This window comes from Channa argus, chromosome 3, assembly GCF_033026475.1.
Source record: "Channa argus isolate prfri chromosome 3, Channa argus male v1.0, whole genome shotgun sequence".
NCBI classification, from domain to species: Eukaryota; Metazoa; Chordata; class Actinopteri; order Anabantiformes; family Channidae; genus Channa; species Channa argus.
Genome location: NC_090199.1, coordinates 26,607,823 through 26,624,991, shown reverse-complemented (window position 1 = coordinate 26,624,991; position 17,169 = coordinate 26,607,823). Strand labels below are relative to the sequence as shown.

At 40.3% G+C, this 17,169-nt stretch overlaps 3 protein-coding genes across 5 annotated transcripts; 2 read left to right on the top strand and 1 right to left on the bottom strand.

Moving 5' to 3' along the window:
* The first annotated feature begins 1,125 nt into the window (after positions 1 to 1,125).
* Positions 1,126 to 5,470, top strand: LOC137123960 (uncharacterized). 2 transcript variants are annotated; one of them, XM_067498431.1, is made up of 4 exons: positions 1,126 to 1,347; positions 1,864 to 2,530; positions 2,643 to 2,738; positions 3,736 to 5,470. In XM_067498431.1, the coding sequence occupies exons 2-4, from the start codon at positions 1,901 to 1,903 to the stop codon at positions 4,984 to 4,986; spliced, it is 1,977 nt and encodes a 658-aa protein (XP_067354532.1). In that variant the 5' UTR covers positions 1,126 to 1,347; positions 1,864 to 1,900; the 3' UTR covers positions 4,987 to 5,470. The 2 variants fall into 2 exon arrangements, with proteins under 2 accessions (XP_067354532.1, XP_067354530.1); XM_067498429.1 differs by having other exon boundaries at positions 1,126 to 2,530.
* Positions 5,471 to 6,238: 768 nt separating this feature from the next.
* Positions 6,239 to 12,462, top strand: LOC137123959 (pinin-like). Of its 2 annotated transcripts, none has more exons than XM_067498428.1 (6): positions 6,239 to 6,832; positions 7,213 to 7,725; positions 7,883 to 8,026; positions 9,016 to 10,518; positions 11,866 to 11,944; positions 12,295 to 12,462. In XM_067498428.1, the coding sequence occupies exons 2-5, from the start codon at positions 7,234 to 7,236 to the stop codon at positions 11,941 to 11,943; spliced, it is 2,217 nt and encodes a 738-aa protein (XP_067354529.1). In that variant the 5' UTR covers positions 6,239 to 6,832; positions 7,213 to 7,233; the 3' UTR covers position 11,944; positions 12,295 to 12,462. The 2 variants fall into 2 exon arrangements, with proteins under 2 accessions (XP_067354529.1, XP_067354528.1); XM_067498427.1 differs by having other exon boundaries at positions 6,239 to 6,836.
* A 1,553-nt stretch (positions 12,463 to 14,015) lies between these two features.
* Positions 14,016 to 16,895, bottom strand: LOC137123961 (group XIIB secretory phospholipase A2-like protein). The gene is made up of 4 exons (XM_067498432.1): positions 16,528 to 16,895; positions 15,921 to 16,009; positions 14,959 to 15,124; positions 14,016 to 14,565 (listed from the first exon to the last, which is right to left on the bottom strand). Exons 1-4 carry the CDS (start codon positions 16,784 to 16,786, stop codon positions 14,447 to 14,449), a joined length of 633 nt encoding a protein of 210 aa, XP_067354533.1. The 5' UTR covers positions 16,787 to 16,895; the 3' UTR covers positions 14,016 to 14,446.
* Between the last annotated feature and the right edge of the window lie 274 nt (positions 16,896 to 17,169).

Here is a 17,169-nt window from a genome sequence, read left to right as displayed (position 1 = left end):
CCAGACAAAGTCCTGACCATGAGATAATGCTTTAACCAGATGGTCAGTCTGTCCCACTCCTCAGTAGATGTAGATGTGCCAGACAAATCATTTTCACACAAACGAAAGTTTAAGGTGGAGGTGGGTCTGCATCAAGGATCAGCTCTGAGCCTCTTCTTGTTTGCTCTGGTGATGGACAGACTGACAGATGAGGTTAGACAGGAATCTCCGTGGACTATGATGTTTGCAGATGACATTGTGATTTGTAGTGAGAGCAGGTGGAGGAAAATCTAGAGAGGTGGAGGTCTGCTCTGGAAAACTGAAGAATGAAGCTTAGCCGCAGTAAGACAGAATACATGTGTGTGAATGAGAGGGACCCAGGTGGAACGGTGAGGTTACAGGGAGCAGAGGTGAAGAAGGTGCAGGACTTTAAGTACTTAAGGTCAACGGTTCCGAGGAACGAAGAGTGTAGCTCTCATAAAAGTAAAAGATTAGTAATTTCATCAACAATGGCTCACTTCCACTCGTGTCACTGTGAGTCATGACAGTGAGCTTGTAGACACAGAACCAAGAGTTTGAAACTTGAGCCCATTTCAGTCATCGTTATTGGTGTCATTTATACACATGCTGTTTTTACTTTAACATGTAAAAAGTTGTCTTTAGAAAAATTGCCTCTACTTTCATGTCAGTCACAATTTGAATCCCACATAAACAAAGCAGTAACAAAGCCTGTAAAGATGGTTAATAATCCAACCGCTTAATGTCTCATTGTATGGTGACATGTGTTCTCATTTACTAGTTTGGACAACATACCTTATAAAAAAAACCACAACTCACAGTCACTCATTTAGGTTTTCTTGTTCTTTACTGCAGAACATAAAGAACAACAAAACCTTAATGAATGACTGATATGTTGGAGTTTAGTGTCGCCACAAAAAAACGAGTTTGGTGATAAAGAAGGCATAATTGAAGGTTAATAGTCTTTTAATTATGTTTTAAATATGTACACGTTGAGATAGAACAGAAAAGAGATTTTTTAAATTTATAGTTTTCCTGCTAATCTCCTGAGCGACACTTCAGTCCAGTAGGTGGCGGATATTGACTTGTAAGCTAGTTTACCAACCCTCGTTAAACCCCGAAGAAGAAGAAGAAGCAGCTAAAGAAGAAGAAGAAGAAGAAAAAGGAGGCAGAAAATCAAGTATCCCAGTGGTGAAGTGCACCACCTGCAAACGAAATCTTGGTGTCAAATATTAGCTAGCGTTAATTGTTTGACAGTAGTTGTTCGGGCTTTTTTGTTAAAAATTGTCATTTCACTTGATATTTCCCTCTGGTACCCGTTAAAGGAAGTGGGGTCGTTCAACGGGAAAGGTAATGCAAAATTAGGTTGCTAGCCAAAGCTATGTCAAGCATAGCTAAGCTAACTAAAACAGCTCAGTGCTCTTAAGCTCTTATTGTAATTACGCTAGCGGGTTTTTTTTTACACAAGACCAAAGAGGTTAACTTAGAGCAAATATGCTGCTGTTAACTAACCACTCGAAATGTGGTTGCTGATTTAAAATTGAGTATTTTCCTTTCCACTAGCTAAAGCTAATTAGCGTCATTACGGCCAAGCCAATGCTAACGGCCAATAGAGTTACCCGGCTTGGTCGAATGTGTCAGATTATTATTACACCGTTGCTTTAGATTTTAGTGGGACTGAATGGAGTTAGGTGACATGTCTGATAAACAGATCTCACTATACTCAAGGAGTGCCAGACTACGGCAATGTTATATTCTCAAATCAAGGACATTTTTACTCTCAAGATGAACGCATATGTCTTAAGAGCTCATATAAAGTATATGTGAGGTCATCTCAGCACTTTAAAGCTATATTTTCTTTTACAGTATTTTATATTCACTCATCTGCTGGAGTTGCTGTGAGATGACACACTCAAACAGATCAGAGTACAGTGACAGACGACCATACAGTGATAGAAGATCAGAGCAGTGGGATGAGTATGATGACAGATGGGAAGAAAGGCACAAACCTTACAGAGATGCATCACAGGATTCCTATCATAGATATTGTGGGGACAGACACAGCAGCACAGAGAGGACAAGCAAAGGTAGAGAGTACTCACCAAAAAGGTTGTACAATAAGGATTCATTGAGCAGAGAGTGGAGTAGAAAGAGCCCAGTGAGAAGACAGGTGTCTTCTCCGGACTGGGGTGCCTCCGAAAGGAAAAGGCACAAGTATACCGTAGATTCCAAAGATGAGCACAGATACAGACCTGATCCTAAGGATAAAACATACAGGCACTCGGACAGTTTTTCACGTGTAAATGTATCCAAGGATTTTAAGCATACACTACCAGAGGAAGAGGATTTCAAATACAAAGAAAAGAAAGCGCCTCAAGATTTTAGACACAGGCAGTGGCAAGAGGAGTCCACCTACAGGAAACAACGTTACGATTACAGACCATTATCTCCGTATCACAAAGATGAAGAGCGTCACGAGAGGAGCTGGGACTGTTCACAAGAGACGACACAATCAAATGATAGCTCTTCTAAGGTAAATCACATGAAAACTGGAATGTGAGCCTGTGTCTTAACATTGACGTATGATTCATCTTACATGTCCCCAGTATTTTGCTCTTTTAATAAATATTCACCTGTCTTAACAGAGTTACACCAAATCCAGAGAACGGAATGGCTCCCCGAGGAATTATGAGGATCACTGTCAAAATAGAACATTTCCACTGAATGGATCCAGCAAACAGGTGGGTTTATCTCACAGGTGGTGGTTTTCACATTGTGTTATTTTGCTTAGCATGTAAATTCAATCCTGACAATACCCATCAACACATGTGCAACAAGTCTTTAGCATATATAGGTGAAAACATGAGCAGTTTGTTGAGACATTTAGCGGAAGATTTTTATTTATTTTTTTACTCCTACTCAGCCGGCCCAAGCCCGGTAGAAATTGGGGAGGTTGCGTCGGGAAGGACATCCGGCGTAAAAACTGTGCCAAATAGACATGATCCGCTGTAGCGACCCCGGACTCACGGGATAAGCTAAACTATACACGCTTTAAAATGATTTTTTAAAAATTGATATGGCTGCATTCCTAAATTCAGTCAGAAATCAGATTTTTTTTTTTTCTTTAATTCTCAGTTTCAGAGAACTTAGAGTAGGGATCGAGTTAGTGATTTACAATTAACCAACCCACTGCTCCCTCTACTACTTTGTGAAACAAAGTACAGATAAGAGTCCTTGTAAAATACTGGATTGATGAGCAGTAATGTTAAAATTTGGAGACATATTGTACATATTAAACCAAAACCTGCTTTTTCTTTAACTTCAGAAGTTGTTGGTCTGTTCTTTGAAAAACATACAGGTGCAGTATTATGTCTGAATTCTGACTATTGCAGATACACACTGACATACTGGTCTGAATATGATAAATCATGTCAGATCAGTTTGTATCTTCAGTCTCTTTTAAGGTGTTTTTTATTTTGTACATAAGAGATTAATATTTAAATAATGTAGTGGGGTGCTGAAGTTTGCATCATCTTATTTTGAAATGGCAAAGATAAAAAAGATCATCAGCATAATATTTAATGCATATACGGCTAGTTCAACATTTTCTCATCAGAATTTAAAGGTAATTTTGTAATTATATATCAAGGGGAATGCAAACCCTTTCATCAAATTTATTCATCACTAGATTGATATCAGGCATTAGTTTCATAAACTTGTTTCTGTGTTTTCTACTAGTCTCATGAAGAATGTGAGAGTGAAGTCTCCAACCAAAGTCCCGCTGTTAATGAGCAGAGGTCAACTGAGGGTTTCCAGCGTTTCCTCAATGTGCTCAACAAGGGTGTTAATGTGGCCATGCTCACCAAGATAGTTACTCAGACCTCTACCGGAACCTGTGATCAACCAGATGATTCTCCAGTTTCTGTCACGAACACTGCAGTTGCTTTACGGCAGAAATCTCCCGTTTCTGCCGTAAGGCAACAAGGAAGGCATCAGAATAATTGCTACTGGAGGGAGCACGAGGGATCCCAGAGAGTGGCTTCTCCACAGCCTCATCACAGGTCCTTCAGCCCGGCGGTACAATCTCTGTCTGAGGAAAAGTCTCTACAAACCAGTGATGGAGCACAAAGCTACTTCCACTCAAACAGCAGATCCAGATCTCCATTGGTGGTGGAAAAGGTAACCCTGACACCTGAGGATGAGCACAAGCACAAGCAAATACAGGATGTCTTGCAGGCCATAGGCATGGATTTGGGATTTGAAGAAGTGGGGCAAATGTCACATCGAATCCAGGAGCGGTTGTATGGAAAGAAGGATAGTGACTGGAGTCACAATTGTACAGGAAGTAAGGAAAGGGAAACGAAGCGAGTGTCTTCTCCTAGACGTACAAGTAGATCCTCTTCAAGCAGATCCAATTTGAGCCCTTTTAATAGAGACTACTCTTTAAACAAAGACTCCTCTAGTCCTCAGAGGAATGTAACAGATGTACATCACATAAAGGTTGTTCAAGCTGTGGAATATGGCCAGAACAGCAGCAGTAGTTCTTTACAAGACAGTGAGAAAAGTGAAACTAGCTCCCAGAAAGTCCCTGCTGCATTAGAAGCATTTCCTCCAAACCTTGCATACACTGTATCAGAAGCACCTCTAACACCAGTGATGCCAACATACTCACCAGTGAACTGTCCACTGCTGCCATACTCAGCTCTGCCTCCAGGTCTGGCTCCAAATTTGCCTCATATTGTTCCCAGGCTTTTCTTGCCTCATCTGCCTCATTTCGTCCCTTGCCCTCGTATGCCACCTCTGAACATATTTCCGGGAGTACTCACTCAAACAAGTCACCTGCTTCCACAACACATCGGTAATCATCGGTCACCCTTCTCCAATCTGCAGGATATAAACCCAACTCAATCCATAAACACGGCACAAAAATCAAAAACGGTGTCAAGGCCCCGATGTTTGCAGGTCATTGAAACCAAACAACCTGGATGATGACAGTTGCATATGGTTGACTTTAAAACCTAAGGTAAAAGAATAATATTTTTTCTGTCGTAATAGGAGAAGATATAAAGTAAGGAGTTGGGCCTTCAGAGTCATGTTTTAACCACAAGTCAAGTTTGCAACCAACTCATTCAACAGCATCAAAATAAAAGTCAATAATAAAAAAATAGCTAAAATGAACTGTAGTTAACCACAATTTAATATGTTAATATGCTGTGTCTACACTGAAATGACGCATGTGCAATGTAGTCTCACGCTTGCATCTGTACAGTGCACAGCTTCACCTGTGCGGGGCGGCACTTTCCTTCAAATTTGAAGAACACACCCACTGTAAAAATACGGTTGGCTGTGTTTAGCAGTAGTAATGATGTAAGAAGAGTTTATGTATTTCTCTATAAAAATACGTTGCTTATGTGCTTCTTTGTGTACTGTCTAATGCACATGGACCTAAAAATAATAAACAATGTGTACTGTTTTTTTTGTTTGTTTGTTTCGTTTTTTGTTAATGTTTCATAATTCAACTGAGAAAAACAGAATATTACCGAGTAGGAAAGTATTGCTGTTTTGAGCTGTAGTTTTCTCTTATGCAATGTGTTTCTGTAGACTATAATTTTTCTGCACTCGCTATGCATTCAGTGTTGACACAGCACAATCTCGTGCAATTAAATAAAATGGACACAATGTGCTGAATGTGTTTTTGTCTTCAAAAATCTTGTTTAAAATCTGTTGAAACACAACTGTAAGTTTTTAAAATTGTTTTCTTTTGGTTTAGCCTTCGACCTTCATAAAATTAGCATTAAGTATTGAGTTTCCAGTACGTTTTGGTGAACTTATACCAACATAATGTGCTTTGTATCTAAGTTTTCTTTTGGTGTACACACAAACAAAAATAATGTATAAATATCTGAGTTTCATTATATTAAACGGCGATTCTAGTTTAACAAATTGCACCAGCTGTTTTTGAGTTTTAAAAAAAAACCTTTTCCACAGAAGAGAAAAGTGTGGTGCAAATTTTGTTGATTTCTGGAGCTCCACACAGTCCAGATGACTAAACCATCATTGTCTGAAACGTGGCCTTGAGCAGGTGGCACCTAGCTGCTAACATGTGTTTGTATACTGTGTTTATTGTGTCTGCACTCTTGTTACAGCTGTACTGATAACTGCACTTTATTCTAGGACTAAACATTACTGAAAACACAGATTCTAGCCAGAAGCTCTTATCTATTTATGAATTTCATTTCAGGTCTATGTCGTGCTTTTAGCAAAAGGAATACAGAGCTTCTGAGAAATGTGACAGATCCATTAACCTTAGTGTACTTGGAGAAGATCTGTCCACATGTTGCCCACTGTTCAAAAGCCAGGAGCTGATGGAGACGGTGACATTATCAGATGCAGCATCCTTCTTAGTGATTTAGGGGCCCAATTCACTGACCCCCAAGACTTTGTTGACTTTTGAAAAATCTGGTGCCCGGATAAAAACTGGACGTTTGCGGCAGGAAGGGCGTCCAATTTAACGTGCGGAACACGTTTCGTGCGGAACAACACACGAAACCCCCTGATATCATGTCAGAATCATTTACCACACAGACGCCGGTGTTGCTGCGTTGTGTCCTCCTGACAGCAGAGGGCGCTGCAAATAGCATCCGCATATACACTTTCACAGCAGCCTCTTTTAGTTCAAGTTAATTTTAACATTAACGCTTGTCCTGTTTATCACTGGAACTTACGAAATCGGGCATTTAATACTCCAAGCACCTTGTTTTCAGGACAACACCACCCCCCTCAAAACGTCTTGTTGATCGATGTGGTGGAAGAAAGGACCGTTAGAGCAACCGCAGTAGGTAAACAGTCTGGTAGCTTCCAAGCTAAGCTAACCCCACAAACACAGGCTTTAGCTTGGTCACTTTTACTGTGTGTTTGGACTAATTGATTTACACGAGCATTATACCACGTTATATTATTTTTTTTAATAATCCTGAGTTTGCTTTCTTCAGCTGTCGACGTGTGAGCCAAATAAATGTCTGGGGTACTGAAATATTTGTGGGTGTGTATTGGTTCACAGGTTCAATGTAGCCTGATCAGATTTTTGCGTAGGTAGCAAAGAGGATGTTCATTATTTGTCTCTGTCAAGTCAGGTGATAGGTACCAGTTACTGTACAATCACTGATAACAGCACATACAAGTCTGATGTTTAACCCACATTCGTCTCTACTTCAGAGTGCACAAACTTGCTGAACCATGAACCCACTTTCCTGGGGAGATGCTGTTCAAAGACTGCAGAGAAACGTGCACCCAAGTGAACAGAATTGCATTAATATGGGAAATGCCTCAAGTACCAATAATGAGTGTGACCCTTACTGTGAATACTCAAGATACACTGCAAATGAACCACACAACACCATAGAAGTGAATGTGGATTGGGAGGATCTGAATCCGTCCTCCCATAACTTTTGCAATATGCAGCCTGAATTCGAGGACCCAGATGGAGAAATGCTGGAGATGAATAATGAGGATCCAGAGCTGGCAAGAAAGCGGCAAGAACTCAAAGAAATAGAGGAGCAAATAATGCAGAAGAAAGTTGCCCTTGCTTTGAAAACGGTGGAACCTATTTTGATGAAGACAACACCAGGCTTCTCCGGTAATCAACAGTTGGCTGCATGCAATGGTGAAACTCTTCAAGACAGGGTGAAACGAATTTTGCAGCAACGGCATTCTCTCAGCTTTCTGAAGGTAAGTAGTAGTAGTAGTAGTAGTAGTAGTAGTAGTCATAGTCTGGGTAATATGTCTGTTTCATAGCACTATTGCACCTAAAGTGGCTTCGAGTTTGCAAGCTGCCTTTTCGATAATTTATTGTGCATTGTGTATTCATCACTCTCTTCCTGCTCAGGTGCAGTCACCGAAAGAGAAAACAAACTTTGCTAGGCTACGTAAAGATGGTTTGCTGCGTGAAGACCATCCTCTGAAACTCAGAGTGAAGTCACTGATGAAGCAGAGATACAGTGACCCCCGTGTATTATCCTCCACCATAGAGGTTTGTCATTTTTTTTTTTTTAAATAAAGATCACAATAATCAATTGTTATCAAATTCTAGCTACTGTGCAATTGGATTATTATATAGTGGAATGCACTACTACATAATTATATTATTACAACCTTTTATTTTAAAACTAATAATTTTATTACCCTTTTTATAGAAACTTTGTCCACTCTAACATTATGTTTCATACTAATAATCATCATTGTTAAACTCTTAGTTTTATGATGTTTTAAGTGGGATAGACGTTTAATTATATTATGTAAGAGATTTTGAGTTTATGTGGTGCTGATTATTGCAGCATCAGTTTGATTCAGAATCTCCCATCACAAACATGTAAGTGTGTGGGTTTCCTGTGGGTTCCCAGGTGTCCCCCTTACAATCCAAAGACATGCATGTTAGGTTAATTAGTGGGAGTGTGAAATGTCTGTCTGTCTGTCTGTCTCTTTGAGATAGACTGGCATGCTGTCCAGGGTGTACCCCACCTCTTGCCCAGGGACAGCTGTGTCAGGCTCCAGCCTACTTTAACAATGAACAGGCTAAGTGATAATAATGAATGAATAATGAATGAATTATTTGCTGTTCATGTGATTCAACAACATTTGAATTTCACGTTAAAAGTGACAGTCTAGTCTTCATCAGTAGATAAGTTTAAACAACAACAAAACATTTTGATAAGGAACATTATTGTAAATAAAATGTACCTGATAGGAAGCTCTGCCAAAGTTTTCTGTAACTGATATCATGTCGTATGAATCATCAGCTTTTGGCATTTTGCCATCAGAAACTGTTTGTTCAGCAAAGTCAGCATCATCTTTATTTCTCCAACCCTATAAAAAAATTACTGATCAGCTCCATATACAGATTTATTTGGTACTTTTAACAGAACCGCTTCTGTTTTCTTTTTTTTAGTAAAAGATGATAAAGTATGAATTTTATTCATAGGAATAAAGGCTTTAACAGTAGGTTTTCTCTGTTTATCTCAGGTACCTCATGCCAAACGCCCTCTACTCAGCCAAAACAGTTGTTTGTCAGCCAGGGAGGAAAACAGTGCTGACAAGGGTTTTCAGCGCTTCCTCAGTGTGCTCAACAAAGGAGTTGACATGGATTTACTTAGCAGGATTGTCAACGATGACAGTGAGGATCTTCCTTTAGGTGAAGAGGTCCTAAGAATTCAGCTTCCTGCTGCGGAGAACAAGTCTGATCTTCCCTTCAGGAGTGAGAACCAGCAATCGAATAGTGGGGCCGTCATGCCAGGCCCCAGTCAGACCAGTAGTGGAGGGGGGAACGCTGAACAACAGAGTCAAGAAAGATCCCACGACAAGATACGCTCCTCGCCTGATGACTGGGAAAAGAATGACAGGAGATACGGCTCTTTTGGCTCTAGCAGTCGATCGAAGTCTCCCCCAACTGCAAAGGAAGAAGAAGAAAAGCCAAAGGTAGATGAGCAACGTGAACAGCTGCAATATATTCTCAAAACCCTGGGCTTGAACCTGGAAGTGGAAGAGATGAGCAAACTTGCAGACCGGACTCAGGAGAGGCTGTATGGAAAGAAACATGAAGGCAGAGACAGGACTGACAGCAGAGGGCAGCAGAGGAGTCATCTAAGGGCCTCCCACAGACATTACAGCAACTCATCCTCTTCCTCTTTCTCCTCCTCCTCCTCCTCAAGGTCAACCTCCAGAAGCTTTAGTCCCAGTCCTTCTCGCCTTCAGCGCTCTCGCAGCAGGGACTCAAAACAAAGGCGAACACCTGAGCACAGCCGCTCCAGAGGCAGCAGCAGAAGCAGAAAACGATCAGAAGGTCGAGATGTCAACCAGGAAGCCAGAGAAGCAGTCAGGCCCAGTCACGGAGACAAAGACAAAAGTGACTATCAACATCCACCACACCAAACATATGCCCATCCACACACTAATGACTTTTCTTCATTCCAACATTACACCTCCCAGTACTCCCAGTGCACTGCCTACCACAGTGACAATTACAGTGCTTCTAAAGATTCTTACTGGACCTACCCCCAGGGGGCCATTCCTCCCAGTGGCTTTCCTATTCTGCAAAACCCCTATCATCAGTTTCCTCGCCCTTTAGCACCACCTAATCTAGTTTACCCTCATCATAAAAACTGGGAAGACATGAGCTTTTTTCTGAATCCAGACCTGTCAACGAGTGAAGGGCAGATTGGATCAGCATCGGGCCTTCGCTGCCTCCAGGTCATCAGCACGAAGGAGTCACCCCAGAAGAAGTGCATAAAGCAACTCACCAACGGCTGCAAGAGGAGGGGGAACAAGAAAAAGTACATGAATAGGCGTCGTTTATTCCTCGAAAGGAGAAAAGAAGAAAGGATAAAAAAGAAACAGCAACAAATGGTAGTGAGTCAGAGTCCTCTGCTGAATGTTGAAGTTTCATCACAGGTCAAAGAAGCTGAGCAGCCAGAAGAAGTAAAACGAGAGCTAACAGAGGAGGAAATCAAGGCAAACCTGAGGAAAAAGGTTAGTAGTGTTTAAGTGAAGTTTGAATTCTCAATTTAAAGAGATTTCTGGTAAATTAAGTCTGTTTCAGCACCTTTTGGTTTGTTTTCTACAACCGTTTCTACAGATATTCACGGTGCCCGAGTGGTGAATTGTGACGATGTTGGTTATCCTCTGACTTTTCTTTCATTACCACATTTCCTTTGCAATTTTCATCAACCTCAGCTGCAGTTTCTGCAGCTTGACCCGCTGATGTTAGCATTTAGCTCAAAGCACTGCATCTCCGTGCCATAAGTGTTGGTGTCCATTCTTTTCCAAATTCCAATAATCATAATACTCAGTGCCCTCTTTATTAGATACACCTGCTTAATCAAGCTCAATCCAATAAAACATCTCTGCTACTACATCAATCCTAATGAAAGGCCTAAAGCTCACATTTTGTTAGGGCAAATATTAGAGAATACAGCTGTGAATGTAACGTGGTGACATACAAGCACTGTTAATAGTTCAGCTAATGCACAAGCAAACTTGCTATTGTGTTTGTCCACTCTGCTGTCAGTCAGTGGGGACTCTTTAAGTTTAAGGGTCTACATAAGGTAGGAGACATAATTGTCTAACTCTGATGGAAAATCCGTTCCTCTGTAGTTCCAACTCAGAATGAGATGACTTCCCTCCTAAAACCATCAGCGGATCTGGCATGAAATTTCAAAATTCCCAGTTGACGTTTTAGTCCTATAATTTCAATAACTCAATCAGATCAACTTGTAGTTCTGTAAAGGTCCTTCAGTATTCGGAGCAAGACATTGTTAGTAAGGGATTTTAAAAAGTCAGTGGGCTGTTGTGTAAATACATGTTTAATCAGATTTGAGATGTGCTGTTCCTGTGTAGTCTACTTTATACAGTAAATGTATTTTTACTGTGCAGCTGCAGGTTGTGATCACTAATTTGGCTTTTTTTTTTCAGCCTACTTTTTCAAATTTAGTTCTATAATCATCCAAATGTAATGTGATATGTCATTTCTGTGAACTTTCATCTACCTTATATTGGGAAGTGGAAGTATAATGAGACCTTTTACTGAAAACTGCATTCAGTTAGCTGTGGAGTTCACACATTGTAACATTTAAAAAAAAAAAAATGCCAAAAAAGCGGTGTTTATGAATTAGATTGGTTGAACATGCATTTACAACATATACAGAGTGGTACATATGCACTTATGTGTGTGCACACATGATACCACCTCAAAACAAAGTTCAATGCTGTAAACTGTGTTAACACTGGGTGCTGATTTTCTTGGAATCATAGTGCAGCCATTTGCTTTTAATGTTTTTCTCCATGTTTATTCGCAAGTTATTGTTTTTGTTTTTAAAGCTGGAAGCTTTTAACCAGAAGGTGAAGCAACAAGTGGCTCGGCCAGTTGCTCAGCCAGACGCCTCCTTTACTGGTTAATGTAAGTAAACGTACTGTAAGTGTGAAAGCTCGTTTAGTTTGAGAATCTGTGTCTTTACTGAAGAAATGGAAACTGATGGATCTTCATGTGTGGGGTTTGTTTCCGCTGTAATATTTTCTCATGCTAAAATATGCATTATACTTTGCTTTGGGGAAAACAAGAATTGGAGAATAACATCCACTTCCTACTAGAAATCATATTAGAATAACAAGGGATGAAATCACTATAACAATTAAGAAATGTTTGAAATAGATTTTGTAATCGAACTCTTCATGACCCCATGATGTTTTAAATTGGAATTTGTTAGCAATACTGACATTTGGTATTGTGTGTTTTCTCTTTTTTCATAGATTTTTATCTGTGGGCCCTGTGGGACCATTCGGATCTTTCATTTGAGTTTCATCAATTACACACTTTATACACCAGTCATAGTTTAACAGGACCATATCAAATTTTCTTACTCCCACACTTGTACGGAACCGTTTGCAATTTCTAAGTAAATATCGTCTTCAAAAGAATACTTTTGTACAATTTTTACTTATTTCAGCTCTACATTTATGGGCATGTCACTACTTTGGTGCTGTTTAACTTTGATTAAGTAAAATACACTATATTGCCAAAAGTATTTCGATCACCTGCCTTTAGACCCATATGAACTTTAGTGACATCCCATTCTTAATCCATAGGGTTTAATATCCACCTTTTGCAGCTATAACAGCTTCAACTCTTCTGGGAAGGCTTTCCACCAGGTTTAGGAGTGTGTTTATGAAATACATAATACACAGTGCTCGCAGTCTTCGCTCTAATTCATCCCAAAGGTTTTCTATCGGGTTGAGGTCAGGACTCTGTGCAGGCCAGTCAAGTTCTGAAAAACAACCCCACACCATAATCCCCCCTCCCCCACTTCATAGTTGCCACAATGCAGTCGGACAAGTAATGTTCTCCTGGCAACCGCCAAGCCCAGAGTCGTCCATCAGATTGCCAGGTGGTGAAGCGTGATACATCACTCTAGAAAACGCGTCTCCACTGCTCTAGAGTCCAGTGGCGTCGTGCTTTACACCACTGCATCCGACGCTTTGCATTGCACTTGGTGATGTATGGCTTGGATGCAGCTGCTCGGCCATGGAAACCCATTCCATGAAGCTCTCTACGCACTGATGTTGAGCTAATCTGAAGGCCACAGGGACTTTGGAGGTTTGACTGCGGAATATTTAGTAGCGAGGAAATTTCACGAATGGACTTGTTGCACAGGTGGCATCCTATCACAGCACCACGCTGGAATTCACTGAGCTCCTGAGAGCGGCCCATTCTTTCACAAATGTTTGTAGGAGCAGTCTGCATGTCCAGGTGCTTCATTTTATACACCTGTGGCCATGGAAGTGCTTGGAACACCTGAATTCAGTTATTTGGATGGATGAGCGAATACTGTTGGCAATATAGTGAATATTTTATAGGCTTTTTCGTCATTTGTTAAAGGAATATACAGGTCTTGGTATTTTACATTCAACCAGTATCGTTACTGGTTATTTTAAGTTTGAAAATAACTTTGTAACTTCACTAGGTTTGATATTTCAAAGTTTCCTTTGACAAGACACTGAACCCCACGTCATTAACATTGAGTCAGGCAAGAGTTTTGCATGTCATCAGTGTGTAAATGGGTGAATAAACAAAGGCCAGCTAAAATCTCAGCTTTAATAAAGTGGTCATTGTGCAGGTAATGATACTCCAAGCTTTGACACAAAAACATTTTTAGCTTGCTGTTTCATCCAAATGTATTTAAAATATTCCTACTGACAAAGTAATAGCTATCTTAGCAACTCAACTAACTAAACCTGTGCCAAGGCTGTCGTCACCTCGCCTGGAATACATTTGTCTGTCCTAACAATCCCTGACGAAGATGACAGCGTTCACAGATGGCCGTTCAGTGGCAAATAACAGTTGTAAAGTTTAGTCATAATGCACCAGATTAGGCAACGTAACCCCTCCATTTGATTTAACAGCATTTATTTCTACTGATATGAGAACCAACTACTACATAAAATAATATTCCAAAAAATGAAAACCATTACAATATGTGTGTAAATAGCATTTATTTATAATGACCGTCCTTACTATGTCATGGTAACACTCAAAGTATTATGCACAAGAGACTATCTGCATTGTTTAGTGTAATTCACACAGAGTTACAATCGTTTACCATCAGCAGCTATATTTGTGCTGATACCAGCAGCAGGGATTCTAGACACACAAAAAATGCTATGAAACACAGTGTGCAGGTTAACATTTTAAAGACAGTTTAACTTCCAAAATGTGTTCCAATGTAAAATAATGGCTTCAAACAAAACCAGAGCAAGAAATAAATTACACAAGTAGTCACACCGTAGTATTTGCAACGCTATAAGTGAGAGTGCCATCATCTGATGAGGATAATGGTGGAGGGGGTGGTGTTCCTCTTATTAGTACTGTTCTATAAATAACAGGGTGGGTTGTAGTGTAATCTTTTTAAAGTTCATCCTTCTCCTCTCCTGGACAGTAGCACGCTGCCCTCTGGCTGTTCATGTAGGGTCTGCAGCCCAGAGTCCACACTGTGTTAAACAAAGTGTCTGCTACTGTTTCACATGCTGAGGAGAAACCGACACACACAAACATAGACATGAATATTAGTCAGTACACAGAGCAATGTGTCAAAATGACAGTATCATCTCAGATTTATTCAGCCTACACTTTTTATTCATCCTGTTTTTGGCAGTTGATTGGTTTTAATAGTTTGGTTTGAAGCTGGACTTTTTTTTGAAACAGGTAATACAATTACATATTTGCATCCCTTAAATAGACCATTTTTATAACTGATCCAAAGCCAGCAGGTGTTTTACGAAGTACTATGTAGAAATCTATTGGCTAAAATCACTTTCCCAACATTCCATTTGAATTTCTGAGGAATTTTCCAGGTCGAAAATGTCTAAAAGTTATTGTTAATGCAAAATTTTGCAAAAAACTAGCAATGGGTTACCTACTTTCAACTTTTGAGACAAAGCCAAGACTCTTCTTGAGGTCAGAACAGATGCTGTGGAGACACCAGCGGAACTTGGAGTCGCAGCGGTACTTGTTGGAGCCACAAGTGTCATAACAAATATCAAGCTGATTGCAGCACTTGGTCATTGCAGGGATGCCCAGGTCCATCTAGCACACAACAAAGCACACAATCATTTTCATTATCAAATCAAATGTGGAATGTGGAGGAGAAGGCCATAAGATTGTAAGTCCCTACTGAGCCATGTCCTAATGGTCAGCTGTTATAATGTGCATCAGAACTTCACTGAAATAATCAGTTATTAAACTTAGTTAGACTTGTACTGTATCTACACTACATGATATGGTCATTATGTCCATTAGACATTATGATAGATAGACACCAAGTCGTAAATTATTGCCGTGTCTTGACCAACAATTAGTACAAACTTTGCTGGAGTCAGAGAGCTTCATGTAACCGTTATGATTTTCTATATAAGCATTCTTTGGAGGACATTTGCTGGTTTATTGCTGATGGCAAAATTTTGTTTCTTTTTTTTTTAAAATATATTTCTTGTCTCTTGGTGTGGTGTGGCTGCCACAGCTCCAACTCATAGCATGAGTGGGAAACACGGTGTAAAAGTTGGGGGGAAAAAATACTGACATGCTTGTAGTTGTGTCAGAACATTGTGAGTTGTTACAGTGTGTGATAACTGAGGCTGCATCTAAATAAAGGGGGACTGTATTAGGTTCGCATTGTATACTCTAAAGCCTGCATTGGGATTTTGGTTTGGGTTGAAATAATGATTTCAAGACAAGGATTGTATAAAAGAATGATGATTGCAAGGTCCAGGACGTTAGTGAATGTGTCAAGAATTATGTTTTGTTTTTTGTATAGTCGCGAACGAACACGGATTAAAATTTGGTGGCATTTCCCACAGAATATCCACAACAAAACAAAACGTACCCCTTCTGGAACTGGAAGTCCAAAGAAGTAGGAGGTACATCCATTGGGTTCTGGCATCTGGTAGCCAGAGCGAGGAAGAGGGGCTTTACCTGACAGAGGAAGCAAAGCAGTAGGCAATATGAGTTGTTGGTCACACTTCACAACAGCCCCATGAGATTCTATTTGATAACAACATAGGCTGCATACATAGGTCCATATGTGCACATAGTTTTATATCTAGTGACATGATATTTGACACATTCCCCAGTCAGTGCATAAAATGTTTCCTATCATGCTGGGGTCACAGTCCAGTTCCTGGCCAGCTCCCAGATGATAACGTCATGATAAGTCAAAGAACTGACTATATCAGTATTAAAATTGTATATCATTGCAGTTAAAGGTAGTTTTACATTTCTTACAGAGCAGTAGTACATAGACCTTTTTTTTTCTCACCAAATTCCTGTTCAGTTAGCTGTCTTTCATTTTCAATTGAGGTTTGATTTCATTCTTTTGTAATAATGTAGCCAAGATAAACATAATATGTTAAAGGTTGAAGTGTGAATAAACATAAAATTTTTCATTGAGAAATTGCTTTATTTCTACATGTTTAATACTAATATCCACTTACCATATCTACAGCGGTATTGGCACACCCCATCACGGCCGCCCATGAACTCCAGCATTGAGTCAAAGTAGCCACCGACTGCCTCAAAACTGCCTCTGAGCGAGTGCATTCCCCACTCTTCGTTTTTGTCCTCCGCGCCATCAGAGGCCTGGCCTGGTGTCGGTGGCTGTGCTGCTGAGTCCTCAGCCTCCTGACTGATGGTACTATGGATGAGCAGGCCCAGCAAGAGCAGGAGGGGAGCAAGAAGGGCCCAGCGGGTCATCCTGTAGCTCAGACAGCCCAGTGCGAGCAGAGTTACACTGAAGGGGAAGCACAAACACACTCGCAGCAGCTGTACTGAGACTGTCTGTGTGACCTGAACTTTGAGCCACACACGCTTGATGGCCTCATATGTGGAGGAACAAAGTCCAGCTTCTATCGCGTCTTTTTAACAGGAGCTTTTATCATTCTGGCTGATTAATCAGGGATCGAGTGTGCTTGTTCAATCATTCGGGGGGGGGGGGGGGGGATTCAATTTCATTTTAACTCAATTAATTTTAATCTCTTTCAACAGTAACAAGTAGTAGCAAAGTGGAAACAATAGAGTCACTGTAAAACTATGTACATGCCCTTCTTCCTAGCTAATCACCTCGAAATATTAATAGG